The sequence below is a fragment of the Oncorhynchus nerka genome, linkage group LG5, assembly GCF_034236695.1.
Source record: "Oncorhynchus nerka isolate Pitt River linkage group LG5, Oner_Uvic_2.0, whole genome shotgun sequence".
Lineage (NCBI taxonomy): Eukaryota > Metazoa > Chordata > Actinopteri > Salmoniformes > Salmonidae > Oncorhynchus > Oncorhynchus nerka.
In genome coordinates this window covers 57,312,969-57,328,025 of record NC_088400.1, presented here as the reverse complement: position 1 = coordinate 57,328,025, position 15,057 = coordinate 57,312,969, and the positions used below count along the sequence as shown (strand labels likewise).

The 15,057-nt window shown below is 42.1% G+C and overlaps 1 protein-coding gene across 3 annotated transcripts in view; it reads right to left on the bottom strand.

Moving 5' to 3' along the window:
* Positions 1–13,340, bottom strand: part of LOC115129709 (integrin beta-6-like) — a 19,686-nt gene extending 6,346 nt beyond the window's left edge. Inside the window, exons 1-12 of one of the 3 annotated variants that reach the window (XM_029660366.2) lie at positions 13,210–13,340; positions 8,147–8,222; positions 7,569–7,648; positions 6,666–6,864; positions 6,128–6,374; positions 5,465–5,630; positions 5,081–5,242; positions 4,697–4,792; positions 4,300–4,389; positions 2,757–2,891; positions 2,184–2,601; positions 1,778–2,000 (exon numbers count right to left, since the gene is read on the bottom strand). In XM_029660366.2, coding sequence (XP_029516226.2) covers positions 1,778–2,000; positions 2,184–2,601; positions 2,757–2,891; positions 4,300–4,389; positions 4,697–4,792; positions 5,081–5,242; positions 5,465–5,630; positions 6,128–6,374; positions 6,666–6,864; positions 7,569–7,648; positions 8,147–8,204 — 1,874 coding nt within the window. In that variant the 5' untranslated portion in view covers positions 8,205–8,222; positions 13,210–13,340. Of the gene's footprint in view, positions 1–1,777; positions 2,001–2,183; positions 2,602–2,756; positions 2,892–4,299; positions 4,390–4,696; positions 4,793–5,080; positions 5,243–5,464; positions 5,631–6,127; positions 6,375–6,665; positions 6,865–7,568; positions 7,649–8,146; positions 8,352–8,374; positions 8,530–13,209 lie in introns of those variants that run through there. The other 2 variants (XM_029660364.2, XM_029660365.2) reach the window with 2 other exon arrangements.
* Positions 13,341–15,057: the final 1,717 nt, after the last annotated feature.

The window sequence follows — 15,057 nt, the reverse complement described above, 5'->3', positions numbered from 1 at the left end:
CCTATATGACAGTGTTACTCCACAATACTAACCCATATGACAGTGTTACTCCACAATACTAACCTATAAGACAGTGTTACTCCACAATACTAACCCATATGACAGTGTTACTCCACAATACTAACCTATATGACAGTGTTACTCCACAATACTAACCTATATGACAGTGTTACTCCACAATACTAACCCATATGACAGTGTTACTCCACAATACTAACCCATATGACAGTGTTACTCCACAATACTAACCTATATGACAGTGTTACTCCACAATACTAACCCATATGACAGTGTTACTCCACAATACTAACCTAAATGACAGTGTTACTCCACAATACTAACCTATATGACAGTGTTACTCCACAATACTAACCTATATGACAGTGTTACTCCACAATACTAACCTATATGACAGTGTTACTCCACAATACTAACCTATATGACAGTGTTACTCCACAATACTAACCCATATGACAGTGTTACTCCACAATACTAACCTATATGACAGTGTTACTCCACAATACTAACCTATATAACAGTGTTACTCCACAATACTAACCTATATGACAGTGTTACTCCACAATACTAACCTATATGACAGTGTTACTCCATAATACTAACCTATATGACAGTGTTACTCCATAATACTAACCTATATGACAGTGTTACTCCACAATACTAACCTATATGACAGTGTTACTCCACAATACTAACCTATATGACAGTGTTACTCCACAATACTAACCTATAAGACAGTGTTACTCCACAATACTAACCTATATTTACATTTACATTTAAGTCATTTAGCAGACGCTCTTATCCAGAGCGACTTATGACAGTGTTACTCCACAATACTAACCTATATGACAGTGTTACTCCACAATACTAACCTATATGACAGTGAAAAGAATGAAGCCTGTATGAAATACAACTATTCCAAAACATGCATCCTGTTTGCAACAAGGCACTAAAGTAAAACAGTTAAAAAATGTGGTAAAGAAATGAACTTTATGCCCCGAATACAAAATGTTATGTTTGGGGCAAATCCAACACAAGTGAGTGCCGTTCTGAGTACCGGTCTTGATATTTTTAAGCATGGTGGTGGCTGCATCGACAAGGACTAGGGAGTTTTTTTAGGGATAAAACTAAACGGAATAGAGCTAAGCACAGGAAAAATCCTAGAGGAAAACCTGGTTCAGTCTGCTTTCCAACAGACACTGAGAGACAAATTCATCTTTCAGCTGGACAATAACTTAAGACACAAGGCCAAATATACACTGGAGTTGTTTACCAAGACGACATTGAATGTTCCTGATTGGCCTAGTTAGTTTTTACTTATATTGGCTTGAAAATCTATGTCAAGACTTGAAAATGGCTGTCTAGCAATGATCAACAACCAACTTGACAGAGCTTGAAGAATAATGTGTAATCCAGGTGTGCAAAGCGCTTAGTGATTTACCCAGAAAGACTCACAGCTGTAATCACTGCCAAAGGTGATTCTAACATGCATTGACTCAAGGGTGTGAATACTTATGTAAATGAGATATTTCTGGATTTAATTTTTAACACATTTCCAGAAATGTCTAAAAACATGTTGTCACTTTGTCATTATGGGGTAATGTGTGTAGATGGGTGCGAATTTGTATTTATTTAATCTATTTTGAATTCAGGCTGTAACACAACAACATGTGGAATAAATCAAGGGGCATGAATAGTTTCTGAAGGCACTGTAATATATGACCCACTGGGAAACTGGACAGGTGTATGTTCTTCTTACCTAGCAGAGCTACAGGAGTCTCCACAGGTAGGGCACCTTTCACAGGTGTCTCCAGAGGCTCCGGGCATTGAACACACACACTTCCCGCACACACACTTCCCCCGTCCGCTGCACAGCGCTCCGTCCTCCGACACACACGTGTCCCTGCTGCTGCTGCAGTTACAGTACTCCCCTGTCCAGCCGCTATGACACACACACTCGTTGCAGTCACAGTCCCCGTGACCTACACACACACACACACACACACATTAGCACACAAGAAAGTAACTACAGTATATCCTGAAGGTCATATGTTATATTACTGAGTCATTGTGATGTCAGTACATTATCTGCTTTCATCAAAAGAGGAAGAGGTGAAACCACAACGCTCGTCATGAGAGTCCGTGTTTCGACCGTACGTACACACCTCCACAGAGTAACCCTCGGAACCTCACACACGAGAAGTCGTCACACTCGCAGTAGGCCCCGTAGACACGTCCGAAACTAGACGGGTGACACACACACTGGCCGCAGTAACACTCCCCTTGCCCGCTACAGGACTCCGAAGCGCCACTGGCCTTGCAGTTACTGCTCTGGACGCTCTCCTCCGTACACTCACACTTGGAGCCCATGTACCCGGGATCACACAGACAGGAGCCACACTCCAGAGATCCCCGGCCCAGGCTGCAGTGGCTGCTGTTGAGCTCGGGGGTCTGCTGACAGGCACAGGAGCACAGGGACTCCAGGTCTATATCCAGGGGGTCCTGAAAGCCCACCGGTTTGATGAGGAAACGCTGGGGACCGTCGAGACACTCAGAGAGTTCTACAGTCACGTTGAAGGAGACCTGGGAATCACAGAGATTGAAGGGTGGGTGTTATATCATACATGCATTGAGGTGGCTGTATAGTCAGTTGGCAACTTGTTTTACGACAATATGAAAATATAGGAATATTGTTCTTTAATATCATTGACCAGCTGACGAGCAAAATGGGAACAAACCGTGTCTCCAGCTTTGACGTTGGAGCATCGTTTCTGTCCAGGTAGTACCGTCCCATCCTGACAGATCGCTGTGAAGGAGATCTGTAGATCCTCCGTGTCTCCTAGTACCTCCAGCTCTATCTCAGACCGCAGCTCCTGGAAACACAAAGGTAACCTATAACGGGGTCATGGCCAGGTCCACAGACCTCGTGAGGGAAGAGTTCAGGTAAGAGTCTTTTTGTAGTTTATTCAATGCTGTATTTTACCTCACACTCAATGGATTATGCTGTTTCTTTAGTGTGGGGGGTGTAATAGGAGTGTGTGTGTGTGTGTGTGTGTGTGTGTGTGTGTGTGTGTGTGTGTGTGTGTGTGTGTGTGTGTGTGTGTGTGTGTGTGTGTGTGTGTGTGTGTGTGTGTGTGTGTGTGTGTGTGTGTGTGTGTGTGTGTGTGTGTGTGTGTGTGCGTGCGTGCGTGCGTGCGTGCAGGCGTGCGTGTGTGTGTGTGAAAGACAGAAAGGGAACCATTATAAGCTTCTGCAACCACTGACTTATTACACCCTTTTTAAGTCTACAGTATGTTCCAACACTGCTACGGTTTACTCAGCTGGGCCTATTCATTCCTAGTCTTCCACTATATTGGTAAGTCCCTTTCTCTGAGTGGTTTGAGTCATGATCCCTGTAACTTCCCAGGTTTTCCGTCAAGCTCCCAGGTATCCCAGGTGTTAGTAGCCAATCACCACAGGGTATAGTGAGGTAGATATGACTCTAATATAACTCTTTCTCTAAGTGAGCACAGTGTTGACAGAGTACTTGACATTTGTATCCTTTCAGTTCCTTTGGGGAAGATGTGGTCTGTGTGATGCTTGAGAGAAACAGCTTGAGCTGAGACACCGTGTACTCATGTACAGTGTACTAGGAGGAGCACTAAATCAATATCTAGCCATCACAAAAATAAGCTACATCGGTAATGTGGCTAACCTCTTAATCGCTTTCACATAAAGTATGTCCTGTACATTTCGTATTGTGCTAGATGCTAGATGCTAAGTGCTTTGCCATTAGCTCGGTGATGAATAAAGCCCCCTTGGCATAACTAGAGGAGCCAAACGTGACTTGGCTATGGTAGGCTGTTCAGGAAGTGTCTGATGAAGTGATTAGAAGCTGTGGGTCTGCTCTCATCCCCCTCAACGCACACACACACACACACACCACTCGCGCATACCCTCGTGCACACACTCATACACACACACACACACGCTGCCTGTAGGCCTGAAGCCAATAGGGATTAGACTGTAGGGAGGAACAGCGAGCCACGATAGAGGATCAAACAGCAGGGGCGAGTGCAGACCTGCTGACAGCATACCGAGGTGCAGAGAGGAGAGGAAGAGAGGGGGTGGGGTGGGGTGGGGGGGGTGAGGGAGAGGGGGGAGAAGAGATAAACAGAAAGGAAGGATATAACCCGAGGGAGAAGGTCAGAGGTCACTGTGTCCATGTACTCCGCAAGTCTCAATAGTCCTGCTACCTAACAAACACACTGTACTCCCACAGTGACAGAATCGTATTCTCACTTTATACGCCGTCACAATCAGTTCCAGGATGTTCCTTGAATCTGACTCCAGAACCCCCACCGTGGCGCCAGGTATGAAACTTGCATAGTTCTGTGATAAAACACACAACAGACACACTGTCACTGTTCATGTAGGTTGGCCGACCAGTCACAGCAACATCATAAGGAAGTAAAGTTCTACCGAAAACAGGAAGAAGAGAGGGCTTGTTCCAACACGTCCACTGAGAGCAGGTAGCGAATCAAATATGCAAACCCCAACGATACACAGAGATACATTTTCCTTCTCCATTCCATAACCGGCTTGCCGCATACCTCATTTCCACCCGGTGTTTTTTGACAGGTAAACGTCACATTGCTGTTGGGAAAAGGACAATGGAGGGAGAAGGAGAAGTTCTCACCTCGTAGTTGTGTTTCTGATTTTCCGTCACAGCGAATATGAGCAGGATATTATTGTCCACCAGTTTATCCATCAGCTGTCCCAGAGTTGGGTATTCCTGGATGGACAAAGTCAGTATTTTAAAACCTCAGACTATAGTATTTCATCCCAATGAATGAAACAATTACATGTATTTCTAAAGCCCTTTTCACATCAACAGTAATAAAAAGTGATTTACAGTCACCCGGCTTAGGCCCCAAAGAGCCAGTAGTCTTAACAGTAAAGGGACACTCCTTCACCATGGACAGGAATGAAAGCCATGTTATAGTATCATAAACAGTGAATCCTTGTACTACAACCCCAGTCATAGAAGTCATAAATGAATCTGATGTGACTGTCCCCTTACCAGATGGGCAGCCATAGAGTATTCATTGTTGCTGTCCAGATGGCACTCCCCGTCGTTAGGGACGACGATGCCTGACATCTTGCTGTCCATCCCAAAGTGAGAGTCGGCGTCGCTCACAAACACCAGCAGACGCATGGAGTCGTTCCTCCAGCCTATCTTGTCCTAACAGGGAGAGATGAGAGATGATTATACCGCAATAATACTATAGTCTGTTGTCAAAGCACGCCCGAATTTCCCTTGAAAAATAAAGATATTCTATTCCCTTCCTTTAGATTCTATTCTGCAGTAGTCTTTTCTATTCGGCTCTATTCTATTCTGTTAAAAATGGCTACCATCTTTGGGGACAAATCAAATCAAACCTGAACCACAGACTCGCTCACTTACCCCACAGACAGCAGCCTGCATAATGGCATCGAAGCCACACTCCGGCAGGTCGATGTTGGCAGACACACGCTGGTTGGTGATGATATTGTTGAACTTCTCTGTGCTGCTGGTGAGGGGTAGGACGTGTTTGTATCCAAACGTTGGCAGACAGCTCTCATCCACACTCCTGCATGGGAGTACCATGGAGAAACATAGTGTATTACATCTATGACCGGGGTTCCCCCTCTAAGACAAATTCAAAATAACAGAACTTCCCATGTCTACAGATAAGACATTGGGGGCCAAATATTTCTATCACCGTTTAACTAATGAATTATTACTAGATATTACTATTACTAACAACAAGTAAGCTTGTTATAGACATACTCAAAAACACTGTGTCGTTTACTAAGCTCTTTTAGTGAGAAAATCTGTCTCTTCCACAGAAAGATGGTCCTTTGTAGCTTAGTTGGTAGAGTATGGCACTTGTAACCCCAGGGTAGTGGGTTTTGATTCCCGGGGACACCCATACATAGTCACACATGACCGTAAGTCGCTTTGGATAAAAGTGTCCGCTAAATGGCATATATTATATTATTATATAAAGAAAGTGCTCTTCATTTGTACTTCAACCATAGAGGATGTGGTTTTCAATTCAGTTCTCACAAGCACACTGTACCCTACCTACAAGGGTTATCCAGCTCTCCAGGAGTGATCTTAATGAACGGGAGGACTGGTTTCTCAACGAAGGACCCAAATCCAAGTCTGAATTTACTGGTGAGCTTTGCCATCTCCTTGGACAGGGTGGAGCCCAAGTCTTTAATCATCTCCAGGTCGTCAATCATGGAGGCTGAGAGGTCCATCAGGTAGTAGATGTCTACAGGGTAGTCCTCTGTCTGCTGCACACTGACCTGGAAGGTCACCTCACTGCCTGAAAGAAAAAATAAGAAACTGTTTTCTGTCTCTCTCTCCGGGCTCCGTTCAGTTCAAGGTCTGACCATGCTAGTGAGAAATTCTATTCATATTATTATCTTGATGTGAAAAATGGTGTGAAAATATAAATTAAACATCCTTCATTCATCAAAAAATAGTTTCTAAATCAACTTCAAATCACCGCCAGCGTGTACCCACAGTGTGAGCAGTGTGTCCAATAGCTGTATAAATAATGGACACAGCGACTGCCCCCAGGTCTCCATCAGTAACTGTATAAATAGGGGTTTACCGGTTCTGAGTTTGAGGGCCATCTTCTGTGGTGATATCTCTGTGCTGTTGGTATTTCCTGTCTTCTTCCCGAGAGGCTGGTCCCGGAGGACCTTGGAAGTGGTCACTGGGAATTCCAGCTGGTCCTGGGGACAGCCTCTCTCTTGGAGGAGGTACGGCGTGTCACATCGCTCACTGATTAAAAACGAGTCCGTGAAATTCTGAGAGGTTAAAAACACCACAAGGTTTTACTCCCACATTACAACCAATCTGACACAGAGACTCTAACATATTTTATTGGTGTTTCGTCAGTCAGTAGTCATATTCATACTATAGTACTACCTGAAAGGTAGAACTTCTGAAGATCATTTGCAAATATTGCCACCATTAAATCATTTAACAGTATATATTTTTTACTCTGCACTGCAGTTTGCTCCATCAACAACATGTCGCATCAGAATTCCATATCAAGTTAGGCTAGTTGCACATTTATGAATTCATGACACGTTTTCCTTCTGGACTTGCACCAATGTTATCCCCTAGATCAGCGTTCCTCAATAGTTAGTGATTTTATTTTAGTTCTGTGCAAATATAGATATATATTTTTATACATATATACATTTCGTTCTTGGACATAAAAGACTGTGCAATCAGCAGAAAATGGCGTCAACGTTGTTTTTATTCAGGAACTCTGTTCCCTAGTATTCCCACGCATAAATAGAGAGGCATATGTGATCGTATCCCAATGTAATTCAAGTTTGAAATCCTTCTGTTTTTGTCAAATATTGCATCTGTTTGGAATTCTTGCGGTCAATTTGTAGGGCACAAATGATTTATAACTATAATGCGGCCCCCCGACCATCCGCTCAAGTAAAAATCGGCCCACGGCTGAATGTAATTGGGTTCCCCTGCCCTAGATGTATACCTCTTGTGTGCACCATGCACAGTGGGGACCAAGCTGGAGACACTCGTCACAAGTCACTGCACTGCCAACCGAACATGTTCCTACATGGACACCACACGGGGAATATAGAATATAGAAGTGGTCAGCGTGGTTGTCCCTGTCTAGCACGGGTTACATCTTCTCACGGCACTGCTTGTCTGGCGTGTTATACTTTTGTCTATCAGCATATGAGTGATTGTTTAGTGCCTCTGTCTTTGTGATGCGCCTGGTTAATTTGCGCATGAATAACCAGAGCAAATGCTAGGTTATGTTATCGTGATAAACCACAATAATAATTGTGGGTGGGTGGGTGTGTGTGTGTGGGGGGGGGGGGGGGTAAAAATAAATATTTGTATATATAAACCACTGGATCAAATAAACTAATTGAAATACAATCAATACATTGCATTCATGTATGACGTGGAATATTTACCTCTATAAAAGTCAAATAAAGCTGCTATAATCTTGGGGAAAATCTGGATATGCTGCAGTTACATGTAAGCTTGAAAGGAGAAGTTATTTAATTAATCAAAGCCATTCGATCCGGTCTCTGGTCTTACCCTCCGCGTTGTTGATCCAATGCCGAAGAATCAGGAGCAGAAGTACAGCAGTCCCCATTGGTCCTCGCGGTTACTACTATAGGCATATGAAAGAACAACAAAACATTCTCTGGTACTCTCATATGTACAGTAAAATAGACAAAACAAACAGGTATTTCCAGCCTTAGTAAGCTTCTCTTGGTATCACTGTCTAGGCTAAACGACAAGAGAATGCGCCGTCTTTCTTACCTGGCAGGAAAGACGTTGAGTGCCTGCGTGGTTCAGGCATTCTTACCTGCCCAGCCTTTTATGTTCACTTCCGTACAGGTGAGAACACAAACGGAACGGGACTAGAGAGAGTGAGTGAGAAGTGAGTGTACGGACGTGAGCTGTGAGAAGCCAGAGACAACAGCTACATTGAACTGGGTTTTATTTCAATGGAAGATTATATGATAATCGAAATATAACAGAAATGAACTTGTATTTTTACATATATATATATATATTTTTTTTAAATCAATATAATTTGTTAGCCTGCAATCTTAAATTGTTATAACAAATATTGAAGTGAAGGTTATGGGATAAATGATCAAATCCATGTATAACTATTTGTACACACAAATTGAATATCTTTGAAATAGTGTTTCAAACGTTCACCAATATTTTAAAAATGGGGAAATAGCATGTTTCATTCTGCCTTTCTAAAGAAGCCTGTAAATGTGCCCGAGGACTGATCATTCTTCATTTTAAATCTGCCATGACAGGACCTCGGATTCACTGCAAAATATATAGGCTTGTGTTGAAAGTTAGAATATGAGTATTGATGCAGTTACGAAGGCCATAGTATTTGTAAGGTGTGTACATTGACGTATTCTTATACATGGGTAATTCACTTGTATTAATGCCTTATGACCTATAATGGCAACCTGATACATACCTAGGCCAGTAGGCCGATTCCCTAGTGATCGCAATATAAATATAACATTTTCCATTCAGCAGACACTTTTATACAAAGCTACGTCTAGTCATGCGTGCATACATTTGACATGTGGGAGACTTCAGCGGGAATCGTACTCACAAACTTTAGCATTGCGAGCGCCATGCTCTACCGCCTGAGCCACACAGGACCGAATACACTTGATCAAGTCAAATCCCAGTGGTTGTAAAACATCATACTTTCGAACTTCCAGAATATGCCCATAGTTCACTTACCCATAGTTCAGTGGGTCATGACTGCCTGTCTGTCAATGTGTTGCAGTATATGTTTGATCAGGTCTTCACTGCCCTGTCCTTGAGATGTATTATATCGTGGCACACATTGTCTTGTTTCTACCATTTTTGCACGATAACACGTCTCCATCAACTGTTGTCTATTGGCTTTAACATCATAATCATATGTTGTATTGACCTATATAGCGATCTGACCTGATCCATTCTGCCACACCGTAAGTCAATATCCCTGAATTACTCAGATGAGATACTGCAACTGAAAAAAAATATGTTAATATTTAACACGAAAAACCCCTCAGAAATGTACATATCTCAAGGGTTCGTTTTGATTGAATGATTAACAGTAGGGACGAAAAACTACATCTCGGGCTCTTTTGAAAAGTAGTCTATTGCTCAATACAAAAATCCTCATAAACTGATGTGTGTGTGTGTGCGTACGTGCATGCGTGTGCGTATGTAACCTGTGAGTGAATAGGCGGTGAATGTGTGTGTGCGTAGCACATGGAGTGTGTGTCTTAACAGGCGGTGTGTGTAGGTGGTGAACAATTGACAGCTGCAGTGTGGATTTCTCAGCTTGTCCGTTCCAGACGGAATATCCTACTAAAGCAGCATCACACCCCTCCGAATCGCAGTAAGCCCCTCATCTGTTACTCCAAACCCCCTCCTCTCCTTCTCTGTTACTCTCCTCCTCTCCTCTGCTCCCTTCTCCTCTCATATTTACTCAACTCTCCAAATTATTCTTCCATTATAATCTCTCCTATAGTCCACTCGTCTTCTCTCCAGTCTTCTGCCACCTTCATCCTTTATCCTGTCCTCCTCCACCCCTAAAGGCGCCCAGCCTTCAGTCATTCCCACTGTCACCCCATCTCAGCTGATGGATGGAGTGACAGTGGAATGACAGCACTTGTCCTCTGCCACTTTGCAGCTCCCTCCATTCTTTATCTGACTAGAGGACAAACATTTGTACTGTTTTGCCACCGCTGTTCTGAGAAAGTACACAGGCCACCCATAAACATGTTTAAAACATACACAAGTGTGACCTTTTAAAATATGATCTGTTGCTATCTGACAACTAAGACATCCATTCATTCATTAAATTGTCTAACCTGATTGTACTACCTAATCCACTCAGGTCATTCATTAAATTGTCCTACTTAATTGTCCTACCTTACCATCTTAGATGTCCATTCTTCCATGAAATGATCCTACCTAACCAGCCCAGATAATCATTCTTCCATGAAATGATCCAACCTAACCAGCCCAGATAATCATTCTTCCATGAAATGATCCTACCTAACCAGCCCAGATAATCATTCTTCCATGAAATGATCCTACCTAACCAGCCCAGATAATCATTCTTCCATTAAATTATCCTACCTAACCAGCCCAGATAATCATTATTTCATTCAACTATCCTACCTAACCAGCCTCGATATTCATTATTTCATTAAATTGTCCTACCAAACCAGCCCAGATATTCATTATTTCATTAAATTGTCCAACCAAACCAGCCCAGATATTCATTATTTCATTAAATTGTCCTACCAAACCAGCCCAGATATTCATTATTTCATTAAATTGTCCTACCAAACCAGCCCAGATATTCATTATTTCATTAAATTGTCCTACCAAACCAGCCCAGATATTCATTATTTCATTAAATTGTCCTACCAAACCAGCCCAGATATTCATTATTTCATTAAATTGTCCTACCAAACCAGCCCAGATATTCATTATTTCATTAAATTGTCCTACCAAACCATCCCAGATATTCATTATTTCATTAAATTGTCCTACCAAACCAGCCCAGATATTCATTATTTCGTTAAATTGTCCTACCAAACCAGCCCAGATATTCATTATTTCATTAAATTGTTCTACCAAACCAGCCCAGATATTCATTATTTCATTAAATTGTCCTACCAAACCAGCCCAGATATTCATTATTTCATTAAATTGTCCTACCAAACCAGCCCAGATATTCATTATTTCATTAAATTGTCCTACCAAACCAGCCTAGATATTCATTATTTCATTAAATTGTCATACCAAACCAGCCCAGATAATCATTATTTCATTAAATTGTCCTACCTAACCAGCCTATGTAATCATTATTTCATTAAATTGTCCTACCAAACCAGCCCAGATATTCATTATTTCATTAAATTGTCCTACCAAACCAGCCCAGATATTCATTATTTCATTAAATTGTCCTACCAAACCAGCCCAGATATTCATTATTTCATTAAATTGTCCAACCAAACCAGCCCAGATATTCATTATTTCATTAAATTGTCCTACCAAACCAGCCCAGATATTCATTATTTCATTAAATTGTCCTACCAAACCAGCCCAGATATTCATTATTTCATTAAATTGTCCTACCAAACCAGCCCAGATATTCATTATTTCATTAAATTGTCCTACCAAACCAGCCCAGATAATCATTATTTAATTAAATTGTCCTACCTAACCAGCCTATGTAATCATTATTTAATTAAATTGTCCTACCAAAGCAGCCTAGATAATCATTCTTTCATTCAATTATCCTACATAACCATCCTAGATATTAATTATTGCATTAAATTGTCCTACCTAACCAACCCAGATAATCATTATTTCATTAAATTGTCCTACCAAACCAGCCCAGATAATCATTATTTCATTACATTTTCCAACCAAACCAGCCCAGATAATCATTATTTCAATAAATTGTCCTACCAAACCAGCTCAGATAATCATTATTTAATTAAATTGTGCTACCTAACCAGCCTAGATATTCATTATTCCATTAAATTGTCCAACCAAACCAGCCTAGATATTCATTATTTCATTAAATTATCCTACCAAACCAGCCTAGATATTCATTATTTCATTAAATTGTCCTACCAAATCAGCCCAGATAATCATTATTCCATTAAATTGTCCAACCAAACCAGCCCAGATATTCATTATTTCATTAAATTGTCCTACCAAACCAGCCCAGATATTCATTATTTCATTCAGTGTCCTACCAAATCAGCCCAGATAATCATTATTTCATTCAGTGTCCTACCAAATCAGCCCAGATAATCATTATTTCATTAAATTGTCCTACCAAACCAGCCCAGATAATCATTATTTCATTCAGTGTCCTACCAAACCAGCCCAGATAATCATTATTTCATTAAATTGTCCTACCAAATCAGCCCAGATAATCATTATTTCAATAAATTGTCCTACCAAATCAGACCAGATAATCATTATTTCATTAAATTGTCCTACCAAACCAGCCTAGATAATCATTATTTCATTAAATTGTCCTACCAAACCAGCCCAGATAATCATTATTTCATTAAATTGTCCTACCAAACCAGCCCTGTGTCCCAAAAAAGTGTACACCAGCATGTCAATAAACCCTTAGCCAATCTTTGGGTCAGATGGTCATGTCTAACCATACAGTGAGAAATAGAAAAAGCTTATTTTCATATTCAATGTTGCTTTTCCAAGGTTTCATTCCCACCATCCGTCCCATTGTGAGGGAGGAAGATTCTCCCACACAAAACCTGCCAGCATTCCTAACGAGACTCCAACCTCTACTCCCGTTGTTGAGACATGAACATGATATTGGCTTTGTCAAGTTTAGGGATTCCCAAGAAACTGAATCCTAGTCATTACTCCTAGTCATTCCTTACAATGAGATGCCTGCTCCGGATTGAACGCAGTGCTGTGTGATATGATATCACAGATATATCAGTGTGTGTGTGTGTGTGTGTGTGTGTGTGTGTGTGTGTGTGTGTGTGTGTGTGTGCCGGGCAGGCCGTGTTAATACACAATACATTACAACGGTCGGCACTGCAATGAGACCAACTCACCTACAGGGGCCTCCTCTAGTACCATGCTGTCCTGTCAAAGGGGCGCTGTGTCCTTGTCACCGCCTGAAAAATGAGGGGAGAGGAATCAGGGAGACGCCGCCACTGCCGCTGGCCCTCAAAACGTCCAGTTGCAACTGCAGCCCTGGGCAGGAGTAACTATAAACCTACAGTAACAGACAGCTTTATGAAGCATGACGCTGTCTGTCTCTCTCACCCTCCCCACTGCCCATGCTCCCAGGCTGATGGGGGTGGAGGGGTGCTGATGAGTGATGGCAGCAACTGCTGGTGGGTCTGAGACATACAAATAACAGCCGTCTTCATTAGAGAGGGATGGTAGCAGAGTAGCAGAGATGCAGATTGACTGACAGGCCAAATGTGCCAGTGTTGCCCTCTCTTGGTTGAGGCAGTAGGTTACAGCTCCCTGTGAGGAACTTGTGTCAAGATGTAAAGCACAAATATTTAGGGCACGTGTGCGTGTGTGTTGTTTATGTCGCTGTCTTGTGTTTGGAAGTGAACATCAAGCCCAGTGAGTTAATTGAATCAAGTGCAGAGGAAGGTCAGAGATGAAAGGAGTGACACTGTATTAATGTTGTCTCTCCCTATGGTGGTATGATTGGAATGTGTGTGTGTGTGTGTGTGCGTGCGTGCGTGCATAAAAAAGATACGGCGAGAGAGAGAGAGAGAGAGAGAGAGAGCGAGAGAAAGGAGGTGGACAAGGCGTACATCGTAGGAATGAGAGTCAAACTGCACATTCAGGCAAGGCATCATTCCCAGAAGTCAATGTGGTAACGATTCTGGTTCAAAATGGCTACCAGGCTAATCAGGCTGACTCTTTGCCATGTAGTACAGTTACCCTCTACTACTGTAGAGTAAAACACATTAGTCACTTTTTACATTGCCATTGTAAAATGTATCCATAGGCCATACTGTAACCCCATAAAGATATGTGCCAGAAAGATTTCTTTGAAGGTCAATCAGCCCATTTCCTATGAAATACCATTGAACAGAAATGAGTGAATGAATCAAGACACGAGAGACCACAGACTCTCTCAATGTTTGCACCCCCGATGTCTGCACAGGCACCCCCAATCTGACCTTGGCCCCACTTTAGGGAATAGCGCCATGTGTCCCTTCAGCTGTGGAGAATTAGACATCAGAAAGAGCGAGATGCAAGAGAGCGAGCGAGAAGGGGGGTGGGGGGGGGTGAGACAGAGAGAGAGTGCTAATCCTCCATCATTTGCTCCTTATGTTCATAGGGTCGATTTTCTTGTGTGGCGTGGGGGGCATATGCCTGGCATTACAGTCTGGCTGGGTGGCGTCCGGGGCGTATGTGTGTGTGGTAATGGGGGATCTTGCACCCCAGTTTTTTTCATCCCTTTACTGGTAAGATATATGGGACATGGTGCCTTTGTGTCTATGGCATCAGCTCAAGTAAGCTGCAGGCTTTAACAGAGAAGCCCCATAAAAGACACTGATATCACAAAGGATACATTACAACAAACCCCTGGATGCTAGAAACAGTGTGACAAAGAGCAAGGTTAGCGTCATGGATATATACTGTATACTCACGTTTATATACATCACTGGTTAGCAGTGCTAACGATGACTTAAAGTGGAATCTGAAAATAAATATTATTCTATTTATATGATTTTGGACATCTACTAGGTCTACTTATTGATCTGAATGCATAGCCCCCTCTGCTGTTGATTGAAGGTACTTAAGGTAAATCAAATAACATTTTATTGGTCACATATTTAGCAGATATTATTGCTGGTGTAGTGAAATGCAGTGCAGTAGTATCTAACAATTCACAACAGTACACACAAATCTCAAAGTAAAATAATGGA